Raw genomic sequence first — 26,504 nt, forward strand, 5'->3', positions numbered from 1 at the left:
TAAGTACATGTAGTTGTTTAATTACTAACCTGTGTGAACCGTGTCCCTCCCAGATGTACCTCAGTGCTGAGTGACGACAGTGAGCTGTCTACACTGTGTGATGATGACCCTCTGGGGACGGGGGAGGTGGGAAACGGCCAGGGGAATGGAGGGGTGCGGCCAGAACTCAGCTCCTCAGAAGACTCCTCCCCTGAGGCTGACATGCATTTCTCCAAGAAGTTCCTCAATGTGTTTGTCAACAGCACCTCTCGATCCTCCAGTAAGTAGGATGCACACTAACAGACTAACTAACTACAGTGCCTTCAGAAAGTATTCATACCCCTTGACTTATTCCACATGTTGTTGTGTTGCAGCCTGGATTCAAAATGGATTAAATAGGTGTTTCATTCTCACCCATCTACACACAATAACGTGTTTTTAGAATGTTTTGCAAATGTATTGAAAATGAAATACAGAAATATCTCACTTACATAAGTATTCACACCCATAAGTCAATACGTGTTAGAATCACCTTTGGCAGTGATTTCAGTTGTGAGTCTTTATGGGTAAGTCTCTAAGTATTTTGCACAACTGAATTGTGCAATATTTGCAACATATTATTTTTTTAATTCTTCAAGCTCTGTCCAGTTGGTTGTTGATCATTGCTAGACAGCCATTTCAAGTCTTGCCATAGATTTCCAAGCCTATTTAAGTTAAAACTTGAACTAGGCCACTCAGGGACATTCAATGTCATCTTGGTGAGCAACTCCATTGTATATTTGACCTTGTGTTTTAGTTTATTGTGCTGAAAGGGGAATTCTGCTGAAAAGTGAATTTGTCTTGGAAAGCAATTGAAGCAGATTTTCCTCTAAGATTTTGCCTGTGCTTAGTTCCATTCCGTTTCTTTTTTCATCCTAAAAAACTCCCTAGTCCTTGCCAATGACAAGTATCCCATAACATGATGCAGCCACCACCATGCTTAAAAATATGAAGAGTGGTACTCAGTGATGTGTTTTGTTGGATTTACCCAAATAATAATGCTTTAATTTCTTTCGCACATTTTTTGCAGTTATACTTTAGTGCCTTATTGCAAACAGGATGCATGTTTTGGAATATTTTTTATGTACAGGCTTCCTCCTTTTCACTCTGTCATTTAGGTTAGTATTGTGGAGTAATTAAAATGTTGTTGATCCATCCTCAGTTTTCATCTATCACAGCCATTAAACTTCATTGTAAAATTCCTGAGCGATTTCCTTCCTCTCTGGCAACTGAGTTAGGAAGGATGCCTGTATCTTTGTAGTGACTGGGTATATTGATACACCATCCAAAGTGTAATTAATAACATCACCATGCTCAAAGGGATATTCCATTTCTACTTTTTGTATTTTTATCCATCTACCAATAGTTGCCCTTAGTGAGGCATTGGAAAACCTCCCTGGTCTTTGTGGTTGAATCTTTGTTTGAAATTCACTGCTTGACTGAGGGACCTTACAGATAGTTGTAGGTGTCGGCTACAGAGATGAGGTGGTCATTAAAAAATGTTAAATGCTATTATTGCACACAGAGTGAGTCAACTTGGTATGTGACTTGTTGCTCCTGAACTTATTAAAAGCTTGCCATAATAAAGGGGTTGAATACTTTTTTGACTCCTTAAACATAATTCCACTTTGACATTATGGGGTGTTGTGTGTAGGCCAATGACACAAAATCTAAATGTTATCCATTTTAAACTGAGGCTTTAACACAACAAAATGTGGAAACGGTCACTAACAATGTTGCTGCACCTCCCAATCCTCTGTAAGCAGGCTACAAACTAACTAGCTAACTAATTCCTTAACTAGCTAACTCATTGTATCTCATAATCCTCCAGTAACTAATACTGAACAAAAATATGAATTCCACATGTAAAGTGTTGGTCCCATGTTTCATGTGCTGAAATAAAAGATCCAATCAATTTTCCATGCGCACAAATAGCTTAGTTCTCTAAAACTTTGTGCACAAATTTGTTTACATTCCTGTTTGTGAATATTTCTCCTTTGCCAAAATAATCCATCCACCTGACCGGCATATCAAGAAGCTGATTAAACAGCATGATCATTACACAGGTGCACCTTCTGCTGGGGACAATAAAAGGAAACTCTAAATGTGCAGTTTTGTCACACAACACAATGCCACAGATGTCTCAAATTTTGAGGGAGCGTGCAATTGGCATGTTGACTGCAGGAATGTCTGCCAGAGCTGTTGCTAGAGAATTTATTGTTCATTTCTCTACAATGAGCTGCCTCTAACGTCATTTTAGAGAATTTGGCTATACATCCAATCGGACTCATGACCGCAAACCACGTGTAACTACGCCAGCTCAAGACCTCCGCATCCGGCTTCTACACCTGTGGGAAATCCATACACCAGCCACCCGGACAGTTGAGGAAACTGAGGAGTATTTCTGTCTTTAAAAATGCCCTTTTGTGGGGGAAAACTAATTCTGATTTGCTGGGCCTGACTCCCCAGTGGGTGGGCCCTCCTCCCTGGGTCGGGGTGGGCCCTCCCTCCTCCCAGGCCCACACATGGTTGCACCCCTGCCCAGTTATGTAAAATCCATAGATTAGGGCCAAATGAAATGATTTCAATTGACTGATTTCTTTATATGAACTGTAACTAAGTAAAATCGTTGAAATTGTTGCATTCTGTTTTTATATTTTTGTTCAGTTTAACTTACTGCATCTCACAATCCTCCAGTAACTAACTAACTAACTAACTAAATATATTTTTTAATAACCTGCCCAGGAACTGCGGTTGAAAATTAGCCGCCTGGCTAGAAACCGGCACTTTTACTGAAACGTTGATTAATGTGCACTGTCCCTGTAAAAATAAAATAAACTAAATCTTACTGCATCTCACAATCCTCCTGTCAGTAACTAACTAACTTTCTGGCTCTCACAATCCTCCAGTAAGTAGGCTACACACAAACTAACTAACTAATGAATTAACTAGCTAATGTCCTGCATCTCACAATCCTCCAGTAAGTAGGCTACAGACCAACTAACTAACTAACTACAAACTAACTATGAGCACCTAAACAACAATTTTAGCTACTAACAAGGGGGATAGGGGCTGTAGTCAAACATATTATTGTTGTGGCGAAAAAAGTGGTGAATGAAGCTTATACTTGGGGTTTCATACCATTTTGACTCTCATTTGATGAATCATATGATAAATGAGTGTCCATGTTAGCTCTCCCAAGCTGTAGCGTGATAAAATATCACTGAACCATCATTAACCTCTCCATTCACTTCATTAATGAATGATCATATACATAATTAATGGTCTATTACAAATGGGAAGAACAAGAATTTCATCAACATAAGTTATTTTGACAGATGCAGTTATCATTTATTTAGATTTTATTCAGAGAGGTCCTATGGGTTACATTAATGTACCGCCCAACAAGTGTATCGGTGTTCTCACTGGGGTGTGTGTTTACCTGTGCAGGCACAGAGTCGTTTGGGCTGTTCTCCTGTACCATCAATGGAGAAGAGCGGGACCAGACACACAGGGCTGTCTACAGGTGAGTCATAGCATTCAGAACATCATTTATAGACATACGTACTGTGTTATATAAACAGAGAGCAACACAACAAGCAATCTGAAATCCTGATCAGACAAAAACCTGTGGTTATTGTAATGTTATCATTGTAAGAGAACATACAGTATTATAATATCTTATCTGTTTGACTCTTTGTTCTTAGTCATAATATGGACCGTAGGTGATATGGGACAAAGGATGGGTGTGTGTAGTAGGAGAATGAGAATCTGGTGAATCACCAGTGGTCTGGAGGGAGGGAAGAAGAGATGATGGAGGGAGGAAGAGAGGAATGGGGAGCGAGAGGAGGGAAGTTGTCATAGTTACAGCTGTGGACCTAGTGACACCGCAGGAGTAACAGCTATATACAGTGGGGCAAAAAAGTGTAGTTTCTTGAGCACTGTCGCAGTGTCGGCTTGGGGGGAATATACACGGCAGTGACAAAAAGCGAAGAAATGTATGCAGTCTGCATTTGATGGTGAGTTATTCCAGATCGGGAGAAAGAAAGGACTTGAGTCCCTGTACGTCACCACAATCACAACACCATGAGTTGTTAATCATGAGACAAACCCCTCCGCCTTTGTTTTTCCCTGACAGTTCTTTCTTTCTGTGTGCACGATGAATGGAGAACCCCCGCTGACTGGACAGAGCTATGATTCCGTGAAACAGAGTATGTTACAGTCCCTTATGTCTCACTGAAAGAAGATCCTCACCCTGAGCTAATTTACTTTATTGACCAGGGACTGAACGTTAGCGAATAATATACTTGGAAGCGGTGGATGGTTTGCTTGCTGGAAAACTGGAAACTGCCTATTCTGAGGCTGCATTTTTTTGTTGTAGCTGAGGACATTAATAAGGGAAATCTGAGTAAAACGCTCCCGAAATGCTATCAACACATCGCATGTGCTACACATGGAGAGAACACTCTTTACTATTATTACTCTCCCTTCCGGGATAGTTATAAGGCCCTCCCCCGCCCTCCCTTTGCTAAATCAGATCATTCCTCCATCCTGCTACTCCCTGCCTATAGGCAGAAAGTTAAATAGAAAGCCTCCTTGGTAAGGACTGGTCAACGTTGGTCTGTTCAATCGGAATCTATGCTTGAAGACTGTTTTGATCATGCAGACTGGGAAATGTTCCGGGTTTCCTCTGGGAATAGTATCGACGTATACGTGTGACTCGTGACTGTGTACATCAGGAAGTGTATAGAGGATGTTGTTCCTACTGTGATAATTAGAACTTATCCAAACCCATCCCTTGATTGATGGCAGCATTCGCACAAAACTGAAAGCCTGAACCACCGCATTTAATCATGGCAAGGTGACTGTGAACATGGACGTGTACAAACAGAAGAACTATAACCTCTGATAGGCAATTAATAGAGGTAAAATTATAGTACAGGGAGAAAGTAGAGTTGCAATTCACTGGCTCAGACATGAGACGTATGTGGCAGGGACAAAACAAGTGTCATTACACTGCCCTATCCAACCTGGATAAGAGGAATGCCTTTGTGAGAATGCTGTTTATCTACTTTAGCTCAACCTTCAACACCAGAGTGCCATACAAGCTCATCACTAAGCTCAGTGCCCTGGGTCTGAACCCCTCCCTGTGCAACTGGGTCCTAGACTTCCTGATGGGCCGACCCCGATGGTGAAGGTAGGCAACAACACCTTCGCCATGCTGATCTTTAACATGAGGGCCCCACAGCAGTGGAGAGGGTCAAAAGCTTCACGTTCCTCAGCGTGCACATTCCTGAGGATCTGAAATGGTGCCTCGACACCGACAGTGTGGTGAAGCTTCAACCTTAGGAGGCTGAAGAAATTCGGATTGGCCCCTAAAACCCTCACTAACTTCTACAGATGCACCATCGAGAGTATTCTGTCAGGCTGTATCACCACCTGGTATGGCAACTGCACCGCAGCCAAACACATAATCAGAGGCACACTGCCTGCCCTCCAGGACATCTTCAGCACACAGTGTTAACTGGAAGGCCAAAAAGATTTTTAAGGACATCAGCCACCAAAGCCACAGCCTGTTCACCCCGCTACCATCTAGGAGGCGGAGACAGTATAGGTACATCAAAGCTGGGACCGAGAGACTGATTAACATCTCCAGGCCGTCAAACTGTTAAACAATCATCACTAGACAGCTTCTGCCCGGTACCCTGCCCTAAACCTTAGGCACTGTCACTATCTAGCTAACATCCGGTACTCTACCCAGCACCTGAACCTTAGAGACTGCTGCCCTATATACACAGAGCCATTGAACACTGGTCACTTTAATAATGTTTACATACTGTTTTACCCACGTTATGTTTATATACTGTATTCTAGTTATGGCTCATCCTATATAACTACACCTATAAACACCTATTCATATACTGTCTATACACACCATTTATATGTATACATATTTATATTCCAAACTCTGACATGCTCACTCTGATATTTCTTGATATCATTTTTTATGTTTTTTAAGTTTGTGTATTGTTATTTATTACTGCACTGTTTGAGCTAGAAACATAAGCATTTCACTGCACCCGCAAATCTGTGTTTTATTTATATTTTGATTTAACCTTTATTTAACTAGGCAAGTTAAGTCAGTTAAGAACAAATTCTTATTTACAATGACGGCCTACCCCGGCCAAACCCGGACGACGCTGGGCCAGTTGTGTGCCTCCCAATTACGTCCGGATGTGATACAGCCTGGATTCGAACCAGGGACTGTAGTGAGAGCTCTTGCACTGAGATGTAGTGGCTTAGACCGCTGCGCCACTCGTTTCTTGGTGTACGCGACTAATAAACTTTGATTTGATTTATACTCACACCAGCCTGTCACCACCTGGGTATCACTCTGTGTGTGTTTGTGCCCCCTGTTCCATTCCTCAGTAACTGAATCATTTTTATCTCCCTAGCCTTTATACAACTATCATCCAGCACTTCCTCTCCCCCTTCTCTCCCTCCCTAAGTGTGTCTCTGCTGTTTCTTCAGCTACAGCCTCTCCTCGGGGAGACACCTGATACCCAGACAGATGCTGCTTCCTCTTCACTAAAACCCAATAATGTGTGTGTGTGTCTCTACCCTCTGACCTCTGTCTCCTTCCGCGTACAGGTTTATCCCCAGACATGTGGATGAGTTGGAGCTAGATGTGGACGACCCTCTATATGTCGAGGAAGAGGAGGATGACTACTGGTACAGAGGCTACAACATGCGGACGGGAGAGAGGGGGATATTCCCAGCCTTCTACGCCCATGAGGTCATAGGGCAGTCCAAGGAGATAATGGGTGAGTAAAATATTAGGGGGGCAGGTAGCCTAGCAGTTAGAGCATTGGGCCAGTAACTGGAAGGCTGACCCTGCAAAACAACACATTTCACTGCACATATCCCATGTATGTTACAATATTTTATATTCATGTCTGGTAGGAGAACAGTTCTACTGGAAAATGTCCTTTCTATACTGAGTATGTCAAGTGTTGACAGTGTTTCATCACTGGAGACACATAACCTGAATGTCAATAAGATAAAATAAGATAAAATGCTTCCCATCTGATGTCACTTCCTGTGTGTGCACTTCCTGTAGGAATGAAGAGGAACCCAGCCTGGATGGACAGTTTCAGTGTTCAGTTCCTGGGTTCTGTGGAGGTGCCCTATCACCAAGGCAATGGCATCCTCTGTGCTGCCATGCAAAAGGTAAACAGGAAATGCATCACTCTGGGTTGGGTGAACCTACAGGTCATAGGGTCCTCAGTAGTCTGAATGAGACAGTCTTTAAATAATAAAGTTGATCTGTATTGAACTCTCTCTTACTTCTCTGTCAGATTGCGATAGCGAGGAAGCGGACGGTCCATTTGCGGCCCCCCTCTCTGTGTGAGCTGGAGATCAGTCTACAAGGGGTTAAACTGGTGATGAGCCTGGAGGATGAATACGACACTATGGATGAGGTGAGAGATGAAGGGATGAGAGATGGGGAGTAGTGCAAGTAAGGGGTGCAGGGGAAGGGTGGGAGGGTAAGGGATGAGTGCAACAAATGTTATAAAAATGGCAGACACTCTTGAGCGACTGTAGTGCATTCAAAAGGAGGCTGAAACCACCCCATAGTATGAGCATCTCTCTCAATTTCAATTTAAGGGACTTTATTGACATGGGAAACATATGTTTACATTGCCAAAGCAAGTGAAATAGATAATAAACAATAAAAAATGAACAGTAAACATTACACTCACAAAAGTTCCAAAAGAATAAAGACATTTCAAATGTCATATTATGTCTGTATACAGTATTGTAATGATGTGCAAATAGATAAAGTACAAAGGGGGAAATAAATATAGGTTGTAATTACAATGGTGTTTTTTCTTCACTGGTTGCCTTTATCTTCTGGCATCAGGTCACAAATCTTGCTGTTGTGATGGCACGCTGTGGTATTGGGAGTTTATCAAAATTGGATTTGTTTTCGAATTCTTTGTGGGTCTGTGTATTCTGATGGAAATGTGTCTCTAATATGGTCATACATTTGGCAGGAGCTTAGGAAGTGCAGCTCAGTTTCCACCTCATTTTGTGGGCAGTGTGTGCACAACCTGTCTTCTCTTGAAAGCCAGGTCTGCCTTTGGCGGCCTTTCTCAATAGCAAGGCAATGCTCAAGGAGTCTGTACATAGCCAAAGATTTCCTTAAGTTTTGGTCAGTCACAGTGGTCAGGTATTCTGCCACTGTGTACTCTCTTTTCAGGGGCAAATAGCATTCTAGTTTGCTCTGTTTTGGTTGGGTCTAATTGTGTTGCTGTCCTCTCTCTCCAGTTTGACAGATGTAGTCACTTCTTCCAGATGAAGAACATCTCTTTCTGTGGATGCCACCCCAAAAACAATTGGTATGAAAATACATGTTGAGGATACATTTCATTAGACGATAAACACCAAGAATATCAACTTGCTTTATTTACATTTCACCTAATTCCCCCTCTCGCTCTCTCCTCAGCTACTTTGGCTTCATCACTAAGCACCCCATGCTGAACAGGTTTGCCTGCCACGTCTTCGTCTCCCAGGAGTCAATGCGGCGTGTGGCCGAGAGTGTTGGGTGAGTCACACACAGTACCTCAGTGTCTCCCTCTCACGATTCTCATTCCTTTTTAAGCTCTGCTTGTAAACCTAGGGATAAGGACAGCACTCTCTGGTACTCTGCCTCTCCACAGCATTGTTTATTTTATTGAAGTTGTAGCATTGGCTGTTCTCCAGTAGTCTAACAATGCTTTCACACATCTCCCAATCTCTGTCATTACTGCTGATGTGAAAAAAAGTGGCATACTGTGGTCGGAATAATAATGGTGGAAACGATAGTGTATGAATCAGGCATATCAGGTTTGAATTATTAAAGATGGGACACAGCAGAGCAGAGGGCAGAGCAGGGATGGGCGAGTCAGTGTACTTGTATTTAACTATGCAAGTCAGTTAAGAACAAATTCTTATTTACATTGACGGCCTACCCCGGCCAAACCCTAACCCGGACGACGCTGGGCCAATTGTGCGCAACACTACGGGACTCCCAATCACGGCCGGTTGTGAAACAGCCTGGAATCGAACCATGGTCTGTAGTGATGCCTCTAGCACTGAGGTGCAGTGCCTTAGACCGCTGCGCCACTCGGGAGCCTAAAATGGGGAATGATGGTATGGAGAAATGTTTACTAAGCTGAGGCTCATCTTGGACTAGAACCATGATGTTAGTCTGACTGAGACATTATTGCTGGGTGATTTAGTAGGACATCTGTTGGCTAAGCTAATCCCTCTTGTCTGCCTCCCTCTCTAGACGGGCTTTCCAGGAGTATTACCAGGAGCACCTGGAGTATGCCTGCCCCACCGAAGACATCTACCTGGAGTAGAGCAGGCAGGAAGCAGGAAATGTTGCCATGACAACAGTCTTCTCTTCTTCTTCCTGCTGCTGCTTGTATGGTGTCAATTTCAATCACCAGATGATGCTGGTGGGTCTTCTCTCCATTGCAAAAAATACCCCTATATCTCTCTCTGAAACTGAAATGTTAATTTCAGTTCTACAGTATGCTATGTGTTTTATTTATTGATTCATTTGTTTGTTTATTTTCCCTCTTCTAGATGGATTGCCTGTTTATTTGACATGATACAGTTATAGGAATAAGGGTCTTGGCACCTGTTATTTTAGATATGACGTATTATAGTCCTACTACTGCTATTTCACATGTTCGAATGCATGGTTAGGAGGGTAATGCACACACAGAGCTATTAGGACACAAAACCAGCTCAACATTGAATAGGACCTGGATCATATTGTTTGGTGTAAATATACACTATCGTTCAAAAGCTTGGGGTCACTTGTTTTTGAAAGAAAATAACTTTTTTTTTTGTCCATTAAAATAACACCAAATTGATCAGAAATACAGTGTAGACATTGTTAAAGTTGTAAATTACTATTGTAGCTGGAAACTGAGTATTTTTTGTATGGAATCTACATAGGCGTACAGCGGCCCATTATCAGAAACCATCACTACTGTGTTCCAAAGGCATGTTGTGTTAGCTAATCCAAGTTTATCATTTTATAAGGCTAATTGATGATTAGAAAACCCTTTTGCAATAATGTTAGCACATTTCCAGCTGAAAACTGCCTAGAAGGCCAGCATCCCAGAGTCACCTCTTCACTGTTGACATTGAGACTGGTGTTTTGCGGGTACTATTTAATGAAGCTGCCAGTTGAGGACTTGTGTGGTGTCTGTTTCTCAAACTAGACACACTAATGTACTTGTCCTCTTGCTCAAGTGTGCACCGGGGCCTCCCACTCCTCTTTAAATTCTGGTTAGCGCCAGTTTGCGCTGTTCTGTGAAAGGAGTAGTACTCAGCGTTGTACGAGATCTTCAGTTTCTTGGCAATTTCTCACATGGAATAGCCTCCATTTTTCAGAACAAGAATAGACTGACGAGTTTCGGAAGGAAGTTCTTTGTTTCTGGCCATTTTGAGCCTGTAATCGAACCCACAAATGCTGATGCTACAGATACTCAACTAGTTTAAAGCCAGTTTTATTGCTTCTTTAATCAGGACAACAGTTTTCAGCTGTGCTAACATAATTGCAAAAGGGTTTTCTAATGATCAATTAGCCTTTTAAAATGATAAACTTGGATTAGTTAATTAGTGCCATTGGAACATAGGAGTGATGGTTGCAGATAATGGGCCTCTGTACATATTCCATAAGAAAATCAGCTGTTTCCAGCTACAATAGTCATTTATAACATTAACAATGTCTATACTGTATTTCTGATCAATTTGATATTTTTATGGAAAAAAAATAATTTTCTTTCAAAAATGTCTAAGTGACCCCAAACTTTTGAACGGTAGTGTATATTTGTTCAATATCGACTGGTAGTGAGATTGAAGCGAAGTAGAGCAGTTATCTGACTTGGTCCGAGCTAACCCCTGTACCGTATGAGACATTGTGTTCTGTAAATATATGTATAGGCAGTAGAGAAATACAGACACCTCATGCATATAAACTATGTAAGTAGCATCCACAACCAATAATCAAACAGGAGGAAGACAAAGAAAATGAAATGGGAAGATGTTTTAGCCCAGTGTTTATCAAACAGTGGGTCGGGAACCAGAGAACTTATCCTTTAACTGGTTTGTTCTGTGGCTTATGCCTGGTTACATTTCTCTTCTGTAGTCCCTTCCCCTAGCTTATTTGATGTCCACCATTTTGAAATACATAGTTTTGAAATTTGTTGGCGTCAGATCAGAAAGAACAGTTGCAGTAGTCATCTCTCATTGGAAAACAACTCCTCTCATCAAATCTCCAGCGGAGTGTCAGGAAGAGGTTGCTATGGAAACTGGGGTGATAACTGTCAGCGCTTTGGGAACAGAGCGAGAAGAAAAAATGATTTAGCTTCTGGACTTCTAATGGTGTAAATACAATATTATCAAAATGACCAATGTTATATTCCTTTCCAACAGTGAAGTGTCCTGATGTACTACATCATGTTTAGAGATCATCAATCTGAATATCAGGTCGAGGACAGGAGAAGCCATAATTCAACACTACTCCCTCACAGGAAACACTATTGTACATGTGTGTCGGTCTGTTTAAGTTGACGAGTACACTGAGAATAAGGCCACAGATAATGCTTAGAATTGAGTGGTGTATTCTTCTCGTGTCCCTCCACCTTCTCTTTGAGGTGGATCAGGGTAGAGTTTAAGTTAAACTTTATTTTTTTCTATTTGGTCTGAGCAGTACAGTTTTAGAAGTTGATTTTACAATGTCTAATGGCTCATATTCTGCTTAAGAAATGACCCTTCCAAATGTACTCCTTGATTTTCCTCTGGTCATAGGTAAACCAATATACAGTACATGGTTTGCTTACTTATAGTAGGACATTATACTTTTTAGTTGTCTTTTTCCAGTTCAATTAGCATACTGTAGACTACAGTGCAACATCAAACAGATGGGAGTATAGAGAACACAGAATGAATTGAAATAACAGGCATCCTACTGCAATCCCCAATATCAGGTTGAGTACAGTAGCGTAGACGAGGGGCTCGCTTCTAGACCCACATCATCTACTGCTTTTATTCTTCAACAAATATTAAACAGCAAAAAAAAGGATAATGTAGTCAAGAGCATCATTGATCTGCTGGTGATGAGTGGAGTCATGGGACCTCCATGGTGACCAGTTTATCATTAGTGACAGTGTGTATCGCTGTCAGTTAGATCCTGTAAATACTATAAAGAGTGGAAAAGATTGTGCTGTGTCCTTTACGTTATGTATGTTATTGAAATTAAATATTTAAAATAAGAGAAATTCAAAAAAGATGACAAACATGAAAACCAATTTAATTTGTGTGCTACGTCAACCACTAAGGTGACATTTTGGGTTCTTGCTAACTCAAACATTCACCCCACAGACAGGCTTTAGCAACACATGTGACATCATCATTAGGGGACACATGTAATGTGTCACCTTTGACCTTGCTGAGATCCAACACCCACCCAATTGCTGGCCAATCTGTTGATAGAGCAGAACCAATTAAAACAGCTTTCAGAGAGCCTGCTTTTATACAGGAACCTATCGCATCTTGCCAATATAGCCCATGGCTTTGAGCTCCAGACATGCTCCATCTCTTACCTGTACCGTTTTGTTTTTCTGTCCTGTAAGAGCTTAGTTGAAGCCCTTCTATCTTCCCTGATAGATACAGTACACCAACCAACCCCCAAGGATTCCCTATTCCTGTATAGCAGCTCAAACATCCAGTTAACAGTTCATCAAAACTAGATTATTCACTGTATAACTAGAGCATCAGTATGTGACAAATACAAAGTTATCTTTAAAAAATGAGGACTTGTACAAATCTAAAAGTAAAAAATAAATAAAAATACACTCTGCCTTGTCATGGGTTTGGTCTTATGAATAAAATATATGCTTGATGTCTGACTGTCTCGTGCTTGTGTCACCGTGCTACTGGGTCACAACAGTTTCATGAATCTGTTCATTTATAGGGTAAAATCCTAACTTCAGATCTGCCACTGTAATTCAAATGTCAACATTAATGCATCTCGGACCAACAACCTGATTATAGACTAGCTAAGCTATATGAAATTGTCATCTGTAAAATACATTTCCCTAGATTTGTTTACATGAAGGTCTGTCTAGTTCGTAAAGACATGTTTGAACTTAACTACCACTCCTCTCCTCTGGGTGTGAGATGTTACACTATTTTATAGTGAAAGAGAATGTATTAATATAATCCTGTATTTAAAAATAATACACACACCGTCTTTTGTAAAAACTAGCCCGGTTTCCCCAATAGCGATGGAACTTAGGCCTACGAGTGTTTTAACAATGCATCTTTTCTACAACGGCTGAAGATAAAACACCACACAGTTGCGTCATAGTCTTTGGGTGGTGTTGTCACTGGGATGCAGGGTCCACATGAGGGTGCCCGCATCCATAGAATTAGATCAGACACTCATGTGGAACGATGTACCATTTCTAATGTTTGAAAAGGTACTGCTTCCCACAGTCTCTCATATGGCTTAAAGAACTGTCTTTCCACACTTTCAGAGGTTAGGTTTGGGGGTACCTCATCCACAGTAATAGAGGTACTAGAACTAGTCTTACTTAAGGTATAGTACAAGCAGTACTGTAGGTTTGAGGGTGCATCAGCCACACTGGCAGCAGGAAGGTTTGGGGGTGCAGTGCGGGGTGCAGCAGGGCTCAAGATCAGGGTCGCTACCTTTCCCGATCTGGCTCTCCCCAAACACCATGGAGGCTTCAAACTGTTCCTTGACCACGCCTATCCTCTGCAGCAGGGCCTGCAGGTCGGGGCGTCCCAGCGGAGACAAGGGATAGTTCTCACTGGGGTCAGACTCCAAGTCAAACAGCAGGGGAGGATCATGGGGCTTCAGGAAGGAGATTATGTGACAGTCCTGGTCTGGGGTGGTCTCACTGTGGCCTGCACCTGGGGGACAGACAACGAGGGAAAGGTGGTTCAGATAGAAATGTTAGATTTAGGCCAGGTTCCATTTCAGCCTCTGGCTGGCCCCGTTGCCAGTGTTTAGAAATGCATCTTGTTGTTAAAAGGCTAATTACAAAAGAGCACAGCAATCACATCATGAACACAAAACAGGAACTTTGGAGTACCCTATTCTACATTGTGCGTGACTCACACACACTTACCGCGTGTGTAGAAGTGAGCCTTGTATTTGCCCAGCCTGAGAGCGAACAGACCGTACTTCTCACTGGGGTCTGTAGGGTAGAACATCATGGCCTCTCTCTTACTCTACAACACAGGAAGTTAAATAGGTATGAATAACAATGTCCAAGTGTTTAAGTCAAGAACACATTATGCAATGTATCCATCTTCTATTCTTCAACCCAAATTACATTCGGAGTGAAGTGAATAATGTCTCCCATACCGGTCCGTGGTTGACCAAGATGTCCGTCATGTCCACTCCGTCCAGCTGCACCATTGGTAGTTTGGCCCCCGCCAGCCCTGCGATGGTGGGCATGATGTCCAGGGTGCTGGCCAGCTCATGGGTGACCCCTAGAAAATATAGTTCAAATTAGATGTACAGTGCCTTCGGAAAGTATTATAAGACCCCTTGACTTTCCCACATTGTTACGTTACAGCCTTATTCTAAAATTGATTAAAAAAAATGTTTCCCTCAGCAATCTACACACAATAATGATTTTGGCAAAAGAAAACAGATTTAAGACCCTTTGCTAAGAGACATGAAATTGAGCTCAGGTTCATCCTGTTTCCATTAATCATCTTTGAGATGTTTCTCCAACTTGATTGGAGTCTACCTGTGGTAAATTCAATTGATTGGACATGATTTGGAAAGGCCCACAGTTGACAGTGCATGTCAGAGCAAAAACCAAGCCATGAGGTTGAAGGAATTGTTCGTAGAGCTCCGAGACAGGATTGTGTCGAGGCACAGATCTGCAAAAGGGTACCAAAACATTTCTGCCTCATTGAAGGTCCCCAAGAACACAGTGATCTCCATCATTTTTAAGTGGAAGAAGTTTGGAACCACCAAGACTTCAACGCAGGAGTGGCTTCGGGACAAGTATCTGAATATCCTTGAGTGACCTAGCCAGAGCCCAGACTTGAACCTGATCTAACATCTCTGGAAAGATCTGAAAAATAGCTGTGCAGCAACGCTCCCCATCCAACCTGAAAGAGCTTGAGAGGATCTGCAGAGAAGGGAGAAACTCCCCAAATACAGGTGAGCCAAGCTTGTAGTGTTATACCCAAGAAGACTCGAGGATGTAATCAATGCCAAAGGTGCTTCAACAAAGTACTGAGTAAAGGGTCTGATACTTATATAAATGTCATATTTTATGCAAAGATTTCTAAAAACCTGTTTTTGCTTTGTCATTATGGGTTATTGTGTGTACATTGATGAGGGAAAAAAACGATTTAATATATTTTTTAATAAGGCTGTAACATAACAAAATGTGGAAAAAGTCAAGGGGTCTGAATACTTTCTGAATGCACTGTAGTTCCGAATCTAGTTGAAATTGAGGGGGCTAAATGTGACCATGCCAACTAACTCCTGCTCTGTGAATACCCCCATACACATATGTCAGCAGTATGATAAGCCTGGCAATTTCTTTATTGAAATTAAACAAGGGATCTTCAAGGCTACAACATTCAGCTAATATGGGTGGGTGAGTGTGATGATACATGTATTTTGTAGTTGAGAGGACTACATATCTCTCCTGACAGACCTGGTGTGATGGTCCCAGGCCAGTAGGCGATGGCAGGTTCTCTCATGCCCCCTTCATAGGTGGTGCCCTTACCACACTTCAGAGGACCAGCATTACCCCCCCGAGACATACGCATCAACTCAGGCCTGGGTGGGGAGAGAGGGGGATTGGAGAGATTCACCGAAGGTTGAAATGTGAAAGGCTTAGTCCTTTCATATTTGTTGTAAAACCAGTAGTAAACACAAGCACACATACTGTAGGCAACTAAACCATTACATAATATCCGTACACGCTGCTAGTAAACTACACTGACACATCACACACACCAACACAGTTCCTACCCATTATCAGCAGTGAACAGTATGAGAGTGTTGTTGAGGACTCCAGTATGTTCCAGAGCTGAGAGCAGATTCCCTACTGTAGAGTCAAATTCCAGCAGAGCGTCACCAAACGGACCCCTTCGAGACCGCCCTGCTGTTGCCGGGCCTGCATACTGGGGGTAGTGGGTGTGCTAGAGGACAGAAAGGGGGGAAGAGACTGTTCACCTGGAAGGTTGTTGGAGGAGCACCCACTTCCTTTGAACTTGAAATGATTGTTAGCTTCTCACATGAGAGGAAGAAGAGATGACTACTGAGAGGGGTAGTAGAGGAAGAAGAGATGACTACTGAGAGGGGTAGTAGAGGAAGAAGAGATGATTACACGAGAGGGGTAGTAGAGGAAGAAGAGATGATTACATGAGAGGGGTAGTAGAGGAAGAAGAGATGACTACATGGGAGGGGTAGTAGAGGAAGAAGAGATGATTACATGGGAGGGGTAGTAGAGGAAGAAGAGATGATTACACGAGAGGGGTAGTAGAGGAAGAAGAGATGATTACATGAGAGGGGTAGTAGAGGAAGAAGAGATGACTACATGGGAGGGGTAGTAGAGGAAGAAGAGATGATTACATGAGAGGGGTAGTAGAGGAAGAAGGGTTGTTTCTTCCTGGTAGACTGGGTGATGAAGTCTGTGGCAAAGTCACTGTAAGCCCTCTCCAGATCCAGGAAGTCCACAGGCTGCTGCTTTATGACATCATTGTGCATTAGTGGGATGGTTACCACGCCGACGTCACAGTTTCCGAAGCATTTAACATCTGGAGGGAAACATGTCAGATTCTGACAGGGTCCCTGGGAAAGAAAGAGACAAGGAGAGAGAGTTAAGAGAGATACAAACTAAAGGGGGAGGCAGAGAGGGAGAAGAGGATGAGAGCAAACTAATGCAAAAGTGTCAATGTCATTTCTCTCCCTTGGCTGTGGCAATGAATACAGAGACACTGACAATATACAGTGCTTGAGGAAAGCATTCAGACCCCTTGACTTTTACAGCCGTATCCTAAAATGTATTAATTAATTTTTAAAAATGTAAAATCCTCAATCTACACACAATACCCCATAATGACAAAGTGTAAACAGGTTTATAAATGTTTAGCACTTGACATTTAGCTCAGGTGCATCCTGTTTCCATTGATCATCCTTGAGATGTTTCTGCAACTTGATTTGAGTCCACCTGTGGTGCATTTAATTGATTGGACATGATTGAAGCCATAAGGTCGAAGGAATTGTCCGTAGAGCTCCGAGACAGGAGTGTGTCAAGGCACAGATCTGGGGAAGGGTATAAAAAAAAATGTCTGCAGCATTGAAGATTCCCAAGAACACAGTGGCCTCCATCAGACTTAAATGAAAGACGTTTGGAACCACAAGACTCTTCCTAGAGCTGTCCGCCCGGCCAAACTGAGCAATCGGGCGAGAAGGGCCTTGGTCAGGGAGGTGACCAAGAACCCGATAGTCACTATGACAGAGCTCCAGAGTTCCTCTGTGGAGATTGAAGAAACTTCCAGAAGGACAACCATCTGGTTGGTCATGACTCACAGAAACACCATTATCCCAGAAACCCTAGACCCACCCCAATTTGCACACCGCCCCAACAGATCCACAGATGATGCAATCTCAAATGCACCTCCAAAACATCCCTTGAATTTGCACAGAGCCACATTAAATCACAGAAATACTCATAATAAACATTAATAAAAGATACAAGTGTGATTCACAGATTTAAGGATATACTTCTCTTTAACTTGTTATGGTTGCAATCTCCCTATCGGGATAAGCGTCATCAACAACCGCTGAATAGCATAGCGCTACATACAAATATTACTATAAATATTTATATTCATGAAATCACAAGTGCAATATAGGAAAACACAGCTTAGCCTTTTGTTAATCCACCTGTCGTGTCAGATTTTGAAAATATGGTTTACAGCGAAAGCAATCCAAGCGTTTGTGTAAGTTTATCGATCTCACGATAAAACATCAGGTAGCTCGGTCACGAAAAGCAGAAAAGCAATCAAATTAATAGTTTACCTTTGATGATCTTTGGATGTTTTCACTCACAAGACTCCCAGTTACACAACAAATGTTCCGTTTGTTCCATAAAGATGATTTTTATATCCAAAATACCTGTTTGTTTGTTGCGTTATGTTCAGAAATCCACAGGAAAGAGCGGTCACGACAACGCAGACGAAAATTCCAAATAGTTTCCATTATGTCCACAGAAACATGTCAAACGTTTTTGTAATCAATCCTCAGGTTGTTTTTAAAATATGTAATTGATAATATATCAACCGCAAATGTCTTTCACAGTAGGAGAGGGGAAGACAATGGCTGTCCAAATTCTGTTGCGCAAGCAAAACTCATGTGACCACTTGACGCGATGTTATCGTTCTGGCTCATTTTTCAAAATAAAAGCCTGATACTATGTCTGAAGACTGTTGACACCTTGAGGAAGCAATAGGAAAAGGAATCTGGTTCATATCCCTTTAAATCCAGCAAAGGGAGGCTATGGAACATGGTTTTCAAAATAGAAGCCACTTCCTGTTTTGATTTCCCTCAGGGTTTCGCCTGCAATATCAGTTCTATTATACTCACAGACAATATTTTGACAGTTTTGGAAACTTTAGAGTTTTCTATACAATACTAATAATAATATGCATATATTAGCAACTGAGAATGAGGAGCTGGCCGTTTACAATGGACACCTTTTCATCCAAGCTACTCAATACTGCCACTGCAGCCATATGAAGTTAATGCAACCGCTGTGTCAGATTTGTTTTTAACTTTACGGAAAAAGCAAACCATGCAATAATCTGAGAAAGGCGCTCAGACGACATACACAACCCAAGAATATAGCCGCCATGTTGGAGTCAACATCAGTCAGAAATAGCATTATAAATATTCACTTACCTTTGACGATCTTTGTCACCTAAAGACTCTCATACCATGAGAAATAAGATTCTCTGGTCTGATGAAACCAAGATTGAACTCTTTGGCCTAATTGCCAAGGGTCACATCTGGAGGAAACCTGGCACCATCCCTACGGTGATGCATGGTGGTGTCAGCATCATGCTGTGGGGATGTTTTTCAGTGGCAGGGACTGGGAGACCAGTCAGGATCGAGGGAAAGATGAACGGAGCAAAGTACAGAGAGATCCTTGATGAAAACCAACTCCAGAGCGCTCAGGACCTCAGACTGGGGTGAAGGTTCACCTTCCACAGGACAACGACCCTAAGCACACAGCAGGGACAACACAGGAGTGGCTTCGGAACAAGTCTCAATGTCCTTTAGTTGCCCAGCCAGAGCCTGGACTTGAACCCGATCAAATCTCTGGACAGACCTGAAAATAGCTTTGAAGCAACGCTCCCCATCCAACCTGACAGAGCTTGATAAGAATTGGAGAAACTCCCCAAATACAGGGGTACCAAGTGTCATGAACGTCCTGTGAGAATCACAAAGGGTCAGATCAGCTTGGCAATGGCTGACAATCAGACCCTCACCCAAACGCAAAGGGGGGGAGGAGGGAACTGTGGGGTTTTGACACCTCCACACCCGGTCGTAAATTTAAGCAGGAGAGATCTATCTACCCTTTAGTATCAACCAAAGGAATGTCTTTGTCGTGAGAGACTTTTGCCGGCCCAAAACTCTAATGTCCAAAAAGTGAATAATGGAACAATATTTCTAACGTAACGTTGTGGGAAATGCTCAGTGGGGAGATGTAGAAAACTGATGTTAAATTGTTTTTCATTGTGTGATGTTATTAAAAACTGTATGGACCAAATACTATAACTTGGAAAGTATAGCCCCTTTATCTGTAAAGTTTTCATCCAATATGAAATGTTTTATTTCTGTTAAGATAGGAATGTGTTGTAATTTTTTTGCACATTAAGTAGCCACAACCTGAGTGAGGTCAGAGAGCTTGTCAGACGGACGGAGCCGTCCCCTTTGATGAGAGTGCATAAAAAGCATTGCCAACAAAATCAACATTAGATTAGGAAACGTGAGACAAGAGCTACATGTTTTAAATGGTTGCAACTCTAAACTTCAACACAAGGTGAAGAAATAAACTCACCTTCCTTTAGACCAGAGAGATGAAGAGCTGCAGCTCATGTACATCGTGGTCCGAATCCTGAATACCAACACGAAGAAGAAGCGAGAAGCTCACCTCAGACAATCACTGGTACAGCTGATTAGCTGGCTTAAGTCAGATATCGAGAAAAGTGAATCTAAGTGAGACTATCCTACTACCCTCATCACCAATGGGAACTGTCGACATGGCTGGTTATCTTTCAGAGTGAACAGTAGAAGACTGGAAAGGGGAGACTCCTTTCGGATAATCAGAGCCATACAGCTGGAGTGCCAACAACCTTCCAAAGAAGGGCTGTTCCGACAGAAATAAAACTCACGTAAATACATTCATGATTTCTTATTCCAAACGGGCGGCAGTTCGTGCGCAAATATGATTAACTGTGAGAATAATTCTGAAATGTCTCGACAATAAGTGTGCTTTTTTCTCTCTCTCTCGCTCTTCCACCCTCTCCATCTATGTTGTAACAAACAAGCCGTCATATTTTGTCAGTCCACTAGGGACCATTGTCTCATGTAAAGGGTGTATGTGTATTCTGTGTTATTATTTAGTTAGCTAGTAAATGATTTGTGTAGTACTGGATAATGAGCAAGGATGGGGTTTTTGCAGATCCAAGAAGGTTGCGACTGGTCAGAATTGTTTTAATTTAAATTGTACCTTTATTTAACTAAGTCAGTTAAGAACAAATTCTTATTTACAATGACGCCCTATGATGATTTTATAAGCAATGCAGACGTAGAAGTACAGTGGCTAGGAAAAACTCCCTAGAAAGGCCAGAACCTAAGAAGAAACCAGGCTATGAGGAGTGGCCAGTCCTCTTCTGGTTGTGCCGGGTGGAGATTATAACAGAACATGGCCAAGATGTTAAAACGTTCATAGATGACCAGTCAAATAATAATAATCACAGTGGTTGTCGAGGGTGCAATACAGATATGCGTCTGTTGGTCACAGATATCTGGTGTGACCACCATTTGCCTCATGCAGCGTGACAAATCTCCTTCGCATAGAGTTGATCAGGCTGTTGATTGTGGCCTATGGAATGTGGAGGTGGGGTTATGGTATAAGCTACGGACAACGAACACAATTGCATTTGATAGGTTGCTATTTGAATTTGCCCAGCGACAGCCCCGAAACCTGAAGGATCTGGAGAAGGTCTATATGGAGGAGTGGGCCAAAATCCCTGCTGCAGTGTGTGCAAACCTGGTCAAGAACTACAGGAAACGTATGATCTCTGTAATTGGAAACAAAGGTTTCTGTACCAAATATTAAGTTCTGCTTTTCTGATGTATCAAATACTTATGTCATGCAATAAAATGCAAATGAATTACCTAAAAATCATACAATGTGATTTTCTGGATTTTTGTTTTAGATTCCGTCTCTCACAGTTGAAGTGTACCTATGATAAAAATTACAGACATCTACATGCTTTGTAAGTAGGAAAACCTGCAAAATCGGCAGTGTATCAAATACTTGTTCTCCACACTGTATGTGGAATTGTGTCGTCTGACAAAACTGCCCATTTTAGAGTGGCATTTTATTGTTCCCAGCACAAGGTGCATCTGTCTAATGATCATGTTATTTAATTAGCTTCTTGATATGCAACACCTGTCAGGTGGATGGATTCTCTTCGCAAAAGAAAAATGCTCAGGGATGTAAACACATTTGTGCACAAGAGAGAAATAAGCTTTTTGTTAGTTTGGAACATTTCTGAGATTTTTCAGATCATGAAACATGGGACCAACACTTTACATGTTATATTTATATTTTTGTTCAGTGTAGTAACTACCAGTTACCCAAACAATTAACAACTACCAGTGAACACACTGACCATGTCATGGGAGTAGGGGACCCCCAGGTAGTGGTCAAAGCCCTGTTGGGTGGGCAGGTACATCCCGTTCTCCCCCACGCCCAGGTGCCATTTCCCCATGGCTGCCGTGACGTAGCCCAGGGGCTTTAGCATCTCCGCTATGGTGGTCTCGTTCAGCGGTAGACCCCCGCGGGAACCAGGGTAGAACACCCCCGGGTACACCCCTGACCGGGTCTGGTAGCGCCCTGTCAGCAAAGACGCCCTGATGGGAAAAGACAACCATCATTTAATTTATTTAAAACATTGATACAAGTGGTTGATGAACACAAAATAGATGTTGTGCTATGGATAGGATAGGTCTACATCGAAATGTTTCTTACAGAAGAAATATGGAAAGCATATGCATAACCATGGTAGCAATTAAAAGGGAACAGTTTTGAGATTATGGAAAAATTATTAGACTAAAAGCTGAGGACAACTGTTCGCATGATACAAGACTGAATCCAAACATTACACTGTTGATTTTATGTGCATTTTACATTTACTGTACTTTTCACTGCATTTGTTGATAACGAAATCTGAAACTACTCTTGATACATTCTGTAACATAATAAGAATATTCTTGGAAAACTTGGGACAAAACAAAACAATGACAAGGGGTTTGAGTGAAAGGTCTAACTGGTGTTTTCAAGTTGCCAAACACACCTCTCCAAAGTGTGCACAGTTCATAAGTTCATTCTAACAAGAACAGTGCTCTTAAGAGCCCTCCTAGCTGTGCTGTTGAGGAACTAGAGCAAGCACACTTGTAGTGTGTTTGTTTGGAACACAGCCCCGCATCCACACCTTCACACAATTACAGTAGTTCTTTAAGCACTCCAAAAACGATCCATTATAAATCGCAATCTGGGTCAGGTGGGCATATTATAACTTTTTTAATATGATCTTAGCGTTATGCTTTTACAAGGCAATTCAGAGAAGCAGATTGTAATTTTGGTGCACATAGAATGGAGTCATGAGTGTATTTAGATGAGTGGTCTGCGGCAATACAACAAACATAGGCTAATTCTGTTCAGGACAACCCAGGGTATAAAGCCATGCCATCTTGTAACTGTACATCAAACATAGGGATCATAAATGTTGACATGAGTTTTATGATATGGATATCTGAAAAGCACATTTGGACTAACGGGTGTTTGGCTTGCTTGTATGGCATAAAAGCGGTATTTATTATAGTCTCATCTTTTAAAATACATTTTTGGGGCCTCCCGAGTGGCTCAGCGGTCTAAGTCACTGCATCACTACAGACCCGGGTTTGATCACGGGCTTTATCACCATCGGACGGCGCACAATTGGCCCAGCGTCGTCTGGGTTAGGGGAGGATGTGGCCGGGGGATCAAACCCGGATTTGGCCACTCATCGAGCTCTAGCAACTCGTGGTGGGCCGGGTGCCTGCAGGCTGACATCGGTCGTCAGGTGTTTCCTCCGACACATTGGTGTTCGGCTGGCTTCCGGGTTAAGCAGGTAGGTGTTAAGAAGTGCAGTTTCGAAGGACGCATGACTCGACCTTCGCCTCCCGAGCCTGTTGGGGAGTTGCAGCAATGAGACCAGATCAAAATTGGGGAGACATTTTACAAAAAAATTATAATACATTTAGTCCTCATAAATTACAGCATTTCCCAAAAGATGGGGAGTGTCGCTGCACAGCTATTCTCAGGTATCTCCAGAGATGTTTGATCGGGCTCTGGCAGGGCCACTCAAGGACATTCAGAGACTTGTTCCGAAGCCACTCCTGCGTTGTCTTGGCTGTGTGCTTAGGGTCGTTGTCCTGTTGCAAGATGAACCTTTGCACAAGTCAGAGGTCCTGAGTGCTCGGGAGCAGGTTTTCATCAAGGATCTCTCTGTACTTTGCGCCGTTCATCTTTCCCTTGATCCTCACTAGTCAACCAGTCCCTGCCGCGAAAAACATCCCCACATTATGCTGCTGCAACCATCATGCTACACCATAGGAATGGTGACAGGTTTCCTCCTGACGTGACACTTGGCATTCAGGCCAAAGAGTTCAATCTTGGTTTCATCAAACCAGAGAATATTGTTTCTCATGGTCTGAGAGTCATTTAGGTGCCTTTCGGAAAACTCCAAGAAGACCGTCATTTGCCTTTTACTGAGGAGTGGCTTCCCTGGCCACTCTACCATGTCTCGCAGAAGTGCTTTATTGCTTAATTATTGCATAGCCCACAGTGAAGTTCTGAGCATTCAGATGATTATTTAGGTTAAACTCTTTTGTTCTCCAGAAAACATGCAATTGATTTTATTTTATTTTATTCAAGGCCCATGTACAATGGTTCACAGTGAACCTTTTGCATAGATAAATATGCAACCACTTTTCATCTTGCGCAAAGTTGATGAAATATTGCACGTTTACATTCGAAATAAGTTGTATTTCATTCACATTTTAGTGTAATTTAATGTACATTTTATATAACAACATGTTTCCTAAGTCGTAGACGACTATGTTTGTTACTACGCTGTGCCACAGCGCCGATAAAGTACTATATCCATCCGGACTTTTGCCACCTAGGAAATGTGTCACTGGACCTTCTCAAATAGTAGTTGAGTATCCCTGCTGTATCCTGTGCACGTGACCAATACTTAGATTTTTTTTTTCACTGCCCACCTCACTCGCCCTGTAGAGTTGTTCCTCATATATACCCCACAGCCTCCTGATTTTGATAAGGATCTTAGCTATTGTTACTGTAATATGTTGCTAGTTAGTTACTACCTGGAGGGGCTGCAGACGGGACTGGTGCAGTAGAAGTCAGTGAATCTCAGTCCGTCGGCCGCCAATCGGTCCAGGTTGGGGGTGAGCGAGGTTGGATGGCCGTAGCATCCTAGGTCGCCGAACCCCAAGTCGTCCGCGAACAGGAGGATGAAATTCGAAGGAGGGGAGCCCGAGCAGCTCGTAACAAGCAGGTGCAGTAAGGTGGTGAGAGATAGAAAATGGCCCATTCTGACTGACTGTTGCAACAAGCAGAAGTTAGTCATGAAAAGGAAAAGTGCTTAACGTTAGCTATCTAACGTTTAAAGCTACTTCGCTTTAAAAAAGTGTTCAAGGTCGAGGCCTAACGATTTAAATAAATTGCTCTACGTGTTCACTTATTCTCCAATGTGATGTAATATTCCCTGTATCGTTGAGATAATAGCTGCGAGAGTTTGCTACACTACACAACTGACGCAACATAAAAAATCATGTGATTACCAAAACACAGTTGGCGCATTTGAATGTCGTCAGCAGTGTTCTGGAAATGAAAAAGTCCGTGGTCTACCACAAGGGGTCACTATATCACTGTTTTGCTTGGCCGTGGCAGGTTTCCCCATCACCCCATCCTACTCTCTTAAGTTTGCTTTGAAGATTCTTACCTTGACTCATTAAACTCCTGTCAACTGGTCTATGTGACACCTACTGCCTGCCTTGTCTTGACACCTACTGCCTGCCTTGTCTTGACATATTTTTTTTTAAATCCAGTAAAATGATATCATACAAAATAAAACGACTAAAAAACGTTTCTTTAAAAAAAAATTCAACATCATACTTCTTCAATCACAGTCCACTCCAAAATACATCCCTACACAGGCTCAGGGGCCTGTGATTGTGCTACATTCACCGACTGGATTTCTTGCACCTCCTCGGCTGTAAAATCACAAAGACCCCAAAAACGTTCAGCGGCATTCAATGATTCCAATTTTCTTAGACTTCTTCCCCACTTGTGCTGTACAGTTTATGACCATTGCAATAAATAATACAAAGTCCACCTTTTTAACATGTAGCATTTCACTATCCCTCGGTTGATGAGAAACCTTCACTGGTCTTGGTGGCTCTACTACTGTTGCTTCTTCCCCGCTACCCGTTCCTTCCAAATGTTCTCACCACTTCCAGATAGGACACTCCTTACCCTTGCCACGTCATTCTCCTTCACCAGGGCACTCCAAGAGTTCAGGAGCATGTTTACCTCCACAGTTGCAGAATTTCCCTTCATCTGGCATATGATATTGTTCCCTTCTGCACACACTTGACACATGATCAAATCTTTTACATTCATGACACTGAATGGGCTTGTGCACAGAAGCTCTTATGTTATCTCATGAATCCTAACTTTATATGAGAAGGGAGAGACTTCATCAAAAAACAGTAGTATAGATGAAGTAAACTTCTTTTCTCCATCTACTGTTATTATGCAGGTCAATTGACGTGCACCAACCACTCCATCGATTCTTCAGTTAAATCCTCTGCCTTTATTTATTGCACCACCCCAGATATAACCCCCTTTAAAATCCATGCAGGAAACATTCCACTCCATACCTTTTTTAGTCTTAACACACGCTTCTTCTGCTCCGCAGACACACAAAAAAACACTTGTGACTCTCACCGACTCCACACTTTCTTCCAACACATTCCAGATTTTCCTGGAGACGTT

At 42.3% G+C, this 26,504-nt stretch overlaps 2 protein-coding genes across 3 annotated transcripts in view; one reads left to right on the forward strand and one right to left on the reverse strand.

Moving 5' to 3' along the window:
• The window catches only part of LOC139382313 (C-Jun-amino-terminal kinase-interacting protein 2-like), a 140,074-nt gene extending 130,484 nt beyond the window's left edge, over nt 1–9,590 (forward strand). For both annotated transcript variants that reach the window (XM_071126220.1, XM_071126230.1), the window contains exons 7-14: nt 54–259; nt 3,469–3,544; nt 6,670–6,842; nt 7,139–7,248; nt 7,377–7,499; nt 8,350–8,420; nt 8,528–8,626; nt 9,353–9,590. In XM_071126220.1, coding sequence (XP_070982321.1) covers nt 54–259; nt 3,469–3,544; nt 6,670–6,842; nt 7,139–7,248; nt 7,377–7,499; nt 8,350–8,420; nt 8,528–8,626; nt 9,353–9,425 — 931 coding nt within the window. In that variant the 3' untranslated portion in view covers nt 9,426–9,590. The remainder of the gene's footprint in view (nt 1–53; nt 260–3,468; nt 3,545–6,669; nt 6,843–7,138; nt 7,249–7,376; nt 7,500–8,349; nt 8,421–8,527; nt 8,627–9,352) is intronic.
• A 531-nt stretch (nt 9,591–10,121) lies between these two features.
• LOC139373030 (arylsulfatase A) lies at nt 10,122–25,289 on the reverse strand. The gene is made up of 8 exons (XM_071113026.1): nt 24,812–25,289; nt 22,054–22,294; nt 16,718–16,936; nt 16,115–16,284; nt 15,795–15,919; nt 14,477–14,604; nt 14,238–14,340; nt 10,122–14,019 (listed from the first exon to the last, which is right to left on the reverse strand). Exons 1-8 carry the CDS (start codon nt 25,072–25,074, stop codon nt 13,721–13,723), a joined length of 1,548 nt encoding a protein of 515 aa, XP_070969127.1. The 5' UTR covers nt 25,075–25,289; the 3' UTR covers nt 10,122–13,720.
• Nucleotides 25,290–26,504: the final 1,215 nt, after the last annotated feature.

Source organism: Oncorhynchus clarkii, chromosome 2 (genome assembly GCF_045791955.1).
Source record: "Oncorhynchus clarkii lewisi isolate Uvic-CL-2024 chromosome 2, UVic_Ocla_1.0, whole genome shotgun sequence".
NCBI lineage: Eukaryota > Metazoa > Chordata > Actinopteri > Salmoniformes > Salmonidae > Oncorhynchus > Oncorhynchus clarkii.

Bases quoted from the DNA above. Each gene is read 5' to 3' on its own strand.
- LOC139373030 (XM_071113026.1), bottom strand. From the start codon at position 25,074: ATGACTAACTTCTGCTTGTTGCAACAGTCAGTCAGAATGGGCCATTTT. The intron at 16,285-16,717 runs GTAATCATCTCT...TCTGTCCTCTAG, and splicing joins TCCTCTACTACCCCTCTCAT to CACACCCACTACCCCCAGTA. The intron at 14,020-14,237 runs GTAAGTGTGTGT...TCTGTCCCCCAG, and splicing joins GGCTCACTTCTACACACGCG to GTGCAGGCCACAGTGAGACC.